This window comes from Semicossyphus pulcher, unplaced genomic scaffold (assembly GCF_022749685.1).
Source record: "Semicossyphus pulcher isolate SPU_LCO1_2020_fin unplaced genomic scaffold, fSemPul1.0.p SCAF_8, whole genome shotgun sequence".
Taxonomy (NCBI): Eukaryota; Metazoa; Chordata; class Actinopteri; order Labriformes; family Labridae; genus Semicossyphus; species Semicossyphus pulcher.
In genome coordinates, this window is record NW_027211759.1 from 12,363,610 (window position 1) to 12,372,980 (window position 9,371).

The 9,371-nt window shown below is 41.3% G+C and overlaps 2 protein-coding genes across 2 annotated transcripts in view; both read left to right on the forward strand.

Moving 5' to 3' along the window:
• Positions 1–1,564, forward strand: part of LOC138613511 (LHFPL tetraspan subfamily member 3 protein-like) — a 28,767-nt gene extending 27,203 nt beyond the window's left edge. Inside the window, exon 4 of the mRNA XM_069687201.1 lies at positions 140–1,564. The gene's annotated coding sequence lies outside the window, so the exon portion shown is untranslated. The remainder of the gene's footprint in view (positions 1–139) is intronic.
• Positions 1,565–2,832: 1,268 nt separating this feature from the next.
• Positions 2,833–8,976, forward strand: LOC138613168 (tripartite motif-containing protein 14). Its single transcript, XM_069686776.1, has 7 exons — positions 2,833–3,121; positions 4,157–5,130; positions 5,232–5,327; positions 5,667–5,915; positions 6,003–6,025; positions 7,818–7,972; positions 8,132–8,976. Exons 1-7 carry the CDS (start codon positions 2,872–2,874, stop codon positions 8,674–8,676), a joined length of 2,292 nt encoding a protein of 763 aa, XP_069542877.1. The 5' UTR covers positions 2,833–2,871; the 3' UTR covers positions 8,677–8,976.
• Positions 8,977–9,371: the final 395 nt, after the last annotated feature.

A 9,371-nucleotide genomic window follows, 5' to 3' on the forward strand; every position in this document is an offset into this window, starting at 1 on the left:
TCTTTCCCTTAGAATTGTAGTGGAGTACTAGAAGTTTAATGTAGCTGAGATGGAAACACTCCAGTGTATGACAAGTACCTGGAATTTGAATTTACTTACAAACTTTATTACACTTTTCCTCTGTCTGTGCTTCTTTCAGGTTCCTAAATCTCCACGCGTTTGTTTTCATGACGTACCAGTCCCTCAACATGAGTTTAGAGGAGGGAGGCATCCGTGCCTGTGAAGGAGTGTAATACTATGGAACCAGCCAGCCTGCCTTTCACATCGACCTGCCAAAAACCCAGTGTAACCTTCCCTTCAAGTCCAACCATCTTGCTTGCAGTCCCCTTAACCATCCCCCCAGCACTTAGACGGAGCCCGATGCACTTTTATCCCAGTGTGTCTACAGAGCTAACCCTCGCACTACATCTCATACGCCATCACAGGGGCAGAGACTGTTATCCTACTGAGACGCATATGGACTACCCACTACCTACCTGAGAAGGAACAGGGTTGACATTAAACACCTGCAGTACGAGCACAGACACAAACACACACACACATACAAAAACACACAATGCACAAACATAACTCAGTAACACACGCACATACACAACATTCAGACATCAAGAAACTCTGTAATTACAAGTATTAAACTATGTTAACACTTAGCCGTGTGTACCACCGTCAGAATGTGTGTCATGTTTTATTTGTCAAAAAAAAAGAAAATTGCTCATTTTAAGCTTATATCAGATTAATGTAAATCTATTGTGTTTCATATGTAATGTTTGACAATGAAATGAAAGTCTTAGTTTCTTCTTTGCCCCATACGACCCTTTGTTCCTCCTCATTTACAAGAAGAATATATTTAACACTGTTTTATAAGAATACTATCATCCAAAAGAGAAAAAACTTGTATAACAAAGTATGTACAGTGAATATTCAAGATGTTCTAGGAGTTTTAACTAAATCCATCCAATGCCCTGCTAGCTAACTTTGCACAGCGCTTCAGTTTGAGAAGAAATCAATATTTTATAGTCTGTGGTATCTATCTACACTGTGATGGGGGCTATTAGGACTGTGTGCTGCAGGACTCGTAGCTGCCGTGTGAGTGTGATTCTGTGTGTGTGTGTTGGGAAGAATGAGAGTACATGTGAGTTCATGCACATATGCGAGTGTTGGTATGAATGTGTCGCCTGCAATAGTTTGTTAGGCTAGTGAACAGATATGCCAGCCTTCACACACAATCGTCCTGTTGTGTAACTAAATCGGTCTGTTTCTGTCTTTGTCTCCAGCTCTCTCTTTCTGTTTCTCTCTCTTTGACTTCCTTTCTCCCTTTGTTTCGTTGGGACATACAGGGTAGCATGATAAAGTATTATGTGTATTGATCAGTGTGACTGAGGAGGGAACTTGTGTTATTGGATCAGTCAGGCCTGTCCCAGCCTCACCTGTGTATAAGTTCCTGTGTAAATAGATATTCTATAGATACAAAACAGTTAGAAAATATGGAGGAGATTAACTTCAGACAATTAAAGAGATTCCTATAAAGATATATGAACACTTAATAAAGATTTTCACTGTAAAATGCTCTTGTCATATTTTGTTCATTTTGATGTTTTATTTGTTGAAGTGAGTGGTACTTTGTTTTGTTTTTTTCTGAGTTAGAAGCTGAGAGGGTGGGGCTTTAGAAAATCTCACTTTATGAGCAAGCATCCAGTGGCCAATCGAGGAGCTGCAGTTTTTGGCAGGTCCGCATTGGCTTCTTTTTTCAGCCCTTGAGATTGACACTTGGTTATGGTGAGTTTTAATAACTTTTACTTTTACTTAACCCTGCTGTCAATTGTATGATATATTCTGTGGCTCTGGAGATGGCATTATCACGTATTCCAGCTTTGCTTTAAAATATAGGCTCTTATAAACCTGCTTTAAAACTGAGGTCAAGTTTGAAAGATGTGGGCATGATCAGGAAATGTTTCATGTGTAACTCAAAAAAAAGCTGTAATGTATGACCACAACTCTGATACTTCCAGGCACATGTAAGAAAACTTAGTTTCTTTGAGAGATAAAATGTCTTTGAGATTATGAAAGATTAACCTCTTACTCACAAGTCACAATAGCCTTTTTTAATCCAGGTCACATGTCGAGACCACCATAAAGACAAGAATGTTGTGGGTAGAGAAAGAGAAGGGAAAATAAGAAAATACCACATTTAGCCATTATTGTTAGCCAAGTGATGCTTTAAGGCATTACAGCAGCATCCAATTTCTCGGCTTATCTGTTTTTGTCATCGTTTGAGTTAGTGTGAGGCTTCTGTGGTTGTGTGTTTCATTGTCCTCATGCCTTTTAGAGGGGTGGGATGAGGAATAACTTCATGATTTCATGGCTTTTATCCACAATAAGTTAAATGGACATGTTTTAACTTACAATTAGTAAATATAAAATAGAGGTCCTTAGGTTGGACCCATAACAAAATGATAAGACAAGATGTCAACAGGTATTTGGGAAACTTATAGGAAGAAGCTCATGTCCATTTCCAACAGCTCCTGCATTGATTGTGGTAAAAGCACCAATGGTGTCCTCACACAACACTAAACGTTTAGGGAAAATAAGATAAAATAGTACCTTTGTTGCCAGTATTTATGTTCTTTTTCTTAAATTACATTTTAATTCAGGAATTGTAATAATAAGATTTGTGTTTGTTTGTCTTTACGTTAGTATAAGATCTAAATGTGTCTAGCTCCACTGCTGAGATATCAGTGTACTGTACCTTTAAGAAATGCTCTGCTGGGGAGGGGGAGCGGGATTCAAACATTAAGCCCCGCCTCCGCCACTGCTACCTGTCATCATCGCGGAAACTGAAACAGAAGTCAAACATCAGCTTAAAAACACAAAATGGGGGCATCGTTGGACACCCCGGCGAGGTGTCCTCTGTGCAACGAGATGACCGGGGAACCAGTCACTCTGAAATGTAACCACCAGTTCTGCCAGCGATGTATCGGAGACTTGTGGAGTGTAACCCCGAACGGGCCGTACCACTGTCCGGAGTGGAGGTGCAAAACAGTGTACCAGACTCTGCCGTTTGCTAATGGTTTAAAACGGCCGCCCACCAACAGTCGACGGGCTCAGCCTCGCAATACTCCAGGTAACATTACAGTCTACACCTGGCGATCAAACGATGGGTTTGTAACGTTAAACATGTCCGTGTGAACGTGAATTTTAGCTAATGCTAACTTAGCTAGCTAACGTCAGTGGTCTTTCTCACATGATACAATATGGAGAGCCTCCTATTAGATACAAGTTAACGTCATTTCTTAGATATTGTACGTAAAAAAAAAAAAAAGCATCATTTCCCCATGGAGCAAGCTCACGATTTTTCTATGACATAATTTTAGTTGTATGCTAATGTAGTTAGCTTTACTCTGTAACTTCTTGGTTTTTATCGCTGCCACCCTTATCAACAAAAACAGTAGACTTAATGTCTTCACAAGCAATTTTATCCACGCCCCTAAAATGCCCAAGTCAAAATCAAATCATTACAATATCTGCAAATTAGCTGTGGTGTAATCTAATAGTAATAACAGCGTGAGTTTTCTGAGTTTGTTTACAATTTTCAGTCATTCTGAGGCCAAAGTTTGTTGTTGTCTTAAGCTAATAGACTGTTAGGGTAAAGGTCTAACCAATTTATTTTTTAAGTGTGAGCACATGCAGTTTTTATACATTTGTCATAAATTGTCATAATTTATTAAACAGGTCCCCTTTCACATTATTGTCTTTGTTTTTTACTGCTTATGAGTGGTTCATCAGGGATTCAAGCAGCAGCTTGAAATAAAATTTGCATTGAATACAAGTCGTAAAGATGCACAGGATGACGATAATGACCTCACTGAGTGGATCAGGGATCGGCCATGATGTGAACACACCACTCAATAAATTCATTATCCAATCTCATCAATATAACAAAGTGTTTTTATACAGAAACTAAGTGACAGCTATCCTAATTGAGCTTATAAGAATCATAATGTATATGTTATGTATAAGTCAAAAAAGTGCAAACAACCAAATGAGTCGCTGCTTAACAGTTGAGTGTAACTGTGCTCTGCTGAACGCAGCTTGCTGGTGTTTTGGTCAATTTTCTCCTGCTGACCAGTTTTGCTCTGTTTCTATTCTGTTTTTAAAGGCACATCCACTAATGATGAGCAAAACACATTTAGTTCATTATTGAGGAGGCCATCACTCACAAGCCGACTCCTCGGGAAGAGGAAGGCCAGCACACCTGCACCAGAGCAACCTGACACAAAGCGCTCCACCTTTGAAGTTCCCTGTGAGCGGCCCAGTCACACTGAGACTCCCTCCACTTCCTCCTTTGATCAACCTGCCCAGTCAACTGATGCCAGGATAGATGTGTGCCCTGAATCTACACAGTCTGAGCGGGCTGATGGCGCATCCTCAAGTGACATCTCTGACAGCAAGGATGTACCTGCAGGAGATGAAGTACTTGCAAGTGATGTACCACCTGAGATCTCAGTCCAGCCGATCAGGCGTAAATCAGTGGAAGAGATCTCATTAGATGGCTCTGACACATCCAATGAAGTAGATCTATGTGATTCACCTCCTCTTGCAACCCCCAAGAAGGACACACATGTGACAGGAAGTCATGCATCTCCAAAGAAACCTGCCTTATCAGCCAACTCTGAGTCCTTCCCTGGGGTCTCAACTCCATTTAAAGAAAATCCGCCAGTGCTCAATTTGAGCAAATCATCTCTGATATTTCCCAAACATGCTGCAACTGCTTCAGGACCCCCGACTCGTGTTGACATCTTCCCAAGGTTAGAGAGCAAAACTGCCCGCCCTGTGCCCTGCCATTACTGCCCTAAAACTGGGCATCAGCCTGCTGTGAAGACCTGCCTGGTGTGCGGAGCTTCCATGTGTAAAGAGCACCTGCGTCCCCACCTGGACTCCCCCGTCTTCCAGAATCACACCCTGGTTCCTCCCATGGAGGACATTTCTCCCTGGAGGTGCCAGGAGCACCAGGAGATAAACCGTATTTACTGTAAGCAGTGTGCAGTGTGTGTGTGCACGGTGTGTACTGTCATAGGCTCACACCGCGATCACGTCTGCGTCAGCATCAGGGAGGCAGAGAGAGAGCTCAGGGTAGGTGGTACAGCACCGTTAATACACAGTTATTGTGCTGAAAGTTTAAATAGATGTAATAGCAATAAAGAAGTTATTTTATTGTGCACATTTTTCTCCAGGGGAACCTAAAGGAGGAGATCAAACAGCTACAGGAGGCTGAAGAGGAAGTGAAGAACAAAGTGTCTGATCTCACACAAAAGAAAGAGACTTTCAGAGTATGACAGTTACTATATTTCTTATTTTCTTTCTATCTTAAAGTTGATATACTGTGTATGATCTGCATGGGACATCTTGAATTGTGAGGTTTGGGTAAATAACACATCTAGTTCAAATTCATTAAAAGTATTTAACAATGTTTAAATGTTTTACCATCATTTAAAGTTCATATTTCTTAAGAAAAGATCATCTTTAGTTCAGATTTTCACATTTCTTTTCAGTTGGTTTCATTTTAAACCCACAGTGATGTATCAGAATCCTCTACCTGCAAAGGAAAGACCGTTTTGGAATACGAAGTATTGTTTAATTTGATGTTGTTTTAAATTGTGTCCGTCCAGGTGGTGTTAAGTGATGCTCGAGCGAGGGTGCAGCAGCAGTATGGAGCCATCAAAGAGGCCTTGGAGCAGGAGGAGCAATCGGCTCTTAACTGTGTGTCGAAGGAGGAGAGCCGGGTTCTCGGTGGACTAGAGGAGAAACTCGGTCATCTCAGGAGCTCTCTGCAATCCATCCAGCAAGGCCTCCACACGCTGGAGGGGCTGGCTGACGCCAAGGGAGACAAGCGCATTCAGGACCAGGCCTTCATTACGGTGTGTGGGATGTTTTTAGTTCAATAAAAGATCAGCTATCCGTTTATGAACGCTAACAATCTCTTTTTTTTTTTTCTCACTTTACAGGAATACAGCAAAGTTGCTCAACTGTAAGTGACCTCTGCTGAACTTTCACCTTGTTGCATGACACTTTGTTGAACATGTCAATAGCTAAAGTCAAACAAAACAAAGCTTCTGTTGACAGACTGGATGTTACATCAGACTTTTGTTGGGCAATGAAAGTTTAAGAAATATTTGAAATTGCATGTTACAGTTAAAAATCCTTCAATCATTGCATAATATAACCATCAACAACAAATCAGACAAATAAAACAAAATAAAAAAGCAAAACATTTTTAGCATGAACTCAAGAATACAAATCATAACTAGTTGTTGTCTTGTACAGTTCTGGCCATGTTTTAACCATAACTTGACCGTTTTAGCTTTTAAATCCTAAATCTGTTTTGAACTGACATGCATGGACTTCCAGAGAATTGCACCTTTAATCCAGATGAGCGTTGTATAAAAGTCCTAAAGGGTCTGTTTACCTATATACCAAAGAAATACGTTTTCCCCATTGACAGCTAGTGGTGTCCAACAATGCAGGTACTTCAGGAATTATGTGTTTAAACACATCTCTGTTTTTATTCCTAACTCAATACAATGAAGTTGAATTGATTTTTGTTCATTGGGTTGACAGCATAGAGGGATTAGATCTCAGAGCTATAACAGCAGTGTGCCTTTAAAATACCAGCAAACCTGTTAGTCTCAAGCTTTATTGGGAATACTTCATAGTCTCTAGGAAATATGTTGATCATTTGGATTATCCAGAGAAGTATATATCCAGATTCTGGAAAGCAGTCTTACCGTTGTATTTTTAGGTTAAATGCATTATTATTCTGTTTGACAAACAAAATAATATTAAACTTCCGTATGGGGTTTAGGCAGATAAGTAGGATTTTTCCTTGCGTTTTGTTAACAACACATTCCTCCTGGGCTCTTTGTCACCAGAAGCTCACTCTTACTCTCTCGTGCGAGAACACGCCCACCCCGCTTAGCTTACACCGACAGCATCGCGGTTACCTTTGCGATAGCCTGCTAACCGCTGGTTACCATTGTGCTAGCATGCTAACTGCTGGTTAGCTTTGTCCTACCCGGTTTGAGGCACCTACCTGTCCAACAGAAAGAAGGCCAACTCTGCATCGCTCTTTCGCCAGTCTGAATGGGGTCCAGTTTGGACCAGTCACACTCACCTATACGCTGTGATTGGCTCATGGAACCACAACAGTGCCCCTCCCGAAACATCCCATGCAAAGCTGAACAACAGAATAGATGCAGGAAAATCCTACTTATTATACCTTTAAACCTGAGCAAAATAACAAAACTATCTGCATCAATAGATACTCCAAGTTTATTCTATTTTCCTAAACCAATTAATATTTCTATTTCACCTCAGTTAAGTTGTGCACACATCAAAATACATGGTTAGAAAGTGTATCTTAACGGGCGTATTACTAGTAATAACAGCTGTAGTCTGGTTGGGTTAATGAAAAATGTGGATATGCATCATGTGCGTCCCTTTTCTAACATAAGCTTTATCCAGTCTAGCTAAGTTAGCTAATGGATAATGGCCACTTTAAAGTAACTGCAGAATATTGTGAGCATGTTTTTTTTTAATCTTTGGTATATTTGTTTCTGTTTCATTAATTTATTTTCTTTTTTTTTTGTTTTGTTCTTGTGCATTACTGGGAAACAAGTTGGGCAGTCCGTTAACTTTGCTTCCCGTTTCACTTTCTTTTGTTTTCATGTTTTACTATGTTTGTTTAACTCTGAGACGACATCAAGGATTAAGTATGTTCAACAGTCTTTATGCTCTCTTTTAATTCTGCTCTTCATCATCAGGGCTGGTAACATTGGAAGCTGTGTGGACCAGGGTGAGGCCCCAGAGGAAGTGGATCGTGACCGGCTGAAATGTCTTCAGAGGTGGACCGAGAAACGCCTCGACACCGTCGTCATCACGGTGCCGGGAAAAGATGGAGACCTCTACAGACTGCTCTGTGAGACAAATGCTTTCTGTATCTACACCTGTTTACTCTCCTCTCACTGATGAATCACAGCTAATTAAACTGAAAGGACTAAATGCATCCTGTCACACCAAAGGTGGCATATTCAATTAGTGTTAATCTTCTCATCTAAATTTCCTCCCCTGCGTACAGATGGTACCGTCCCCGTCTTGGATGCAGACACGGCTCACCCCAAGCTGCAGCTGTCTGAAAACAACAGGAAGGTGACCTACAGCGAAACCCAGCAGGTCTACACGGAACACGAGGCTCGATTCAGCTCCTTCCCACAGGTCCTGGGCTCCTCCGCGCTGGAGGGGGGTCGCTGGTACTGGGAGGTGAGCGTTTCTGTGGACGAGGGCCGCTGGAAGGTGGGGCTGTCTGAGGGCCAGATAGAGAGGAAGGGCCAAAAGGACACCTCTCGCCTGGGCTTCAACTCGTACTCCTGGTGCCTGGCCTGCGACAGGAAGAAAGTGGAGGCTCTGCACAATAAGCAGACGGCTCCTGTGGACGCAGACGGGCTGCAGAGGGTAGGAGTGTTCCTCGACTTTGAGGAGGGTGTTGTGTCTTTCTTTAATGTGACACCAGGGGGCAGTCTGGCTTTGATGCATTCCTTCAAGCACAGGTTTACTGAGCCTCTTTACCCAGCCTTGTCTGTGTCTAAAACACACCTGGCCATCTCCGATCTGTTTCAGGCCTAAAGCAGGCAATACTGGAATATCAGCTCTACAGGAAATTTACTGGATACGTGAAAGCGCTGTGCCTTCTTACATATTGATTTTAATGTTGAAAATGTGCCAAATTTTTTAATTCTCTGGGATGATTGTTCGGTCGTACACTGCAACAATCCTTATATGTGATTTTGTTTTTTAAATCTCTTATAATACTGGAATTTACTTTGCCAGAAATGTGCACTATATACATCATTTCAATTCTTTACTTTTGTCATCAGGATTCTTATCCATCTTTGATTTTAGATTTTTTTTACAAGCAAGTTATCAGTGCTGATCACAAACATTTTTGTTACATTTTGGATAAAAAACAATTTATTTTAAATTTTGTGTATATAAAAAAAGTGTTTTAATGTCTTTGACGCATCTGATTGTCTTTTTATAGCAATAAAATGTTAAAGCTTCAAAGAGAAGTCAAACCTGCTTCACTTCTTTACTTCATGCTTCCTGTGTGCGTGTAAGTATGAAGAGAACCACAGGTGTGTGTGTGCTGGCAGTTGTCTGTTTCCCCTCAACAGGTGACAGTTGGTGTGATAACTTTGCGCGCTGCTCTCACAGCATGAAAGCTTCACAATCTCCGCCGACTTATAGCCTCACAGATCGCTACTGCTGTGATATTACCCTCTTTGTTGCAAACTCTGAGGCTCATTTATTCTTGCTGGGGG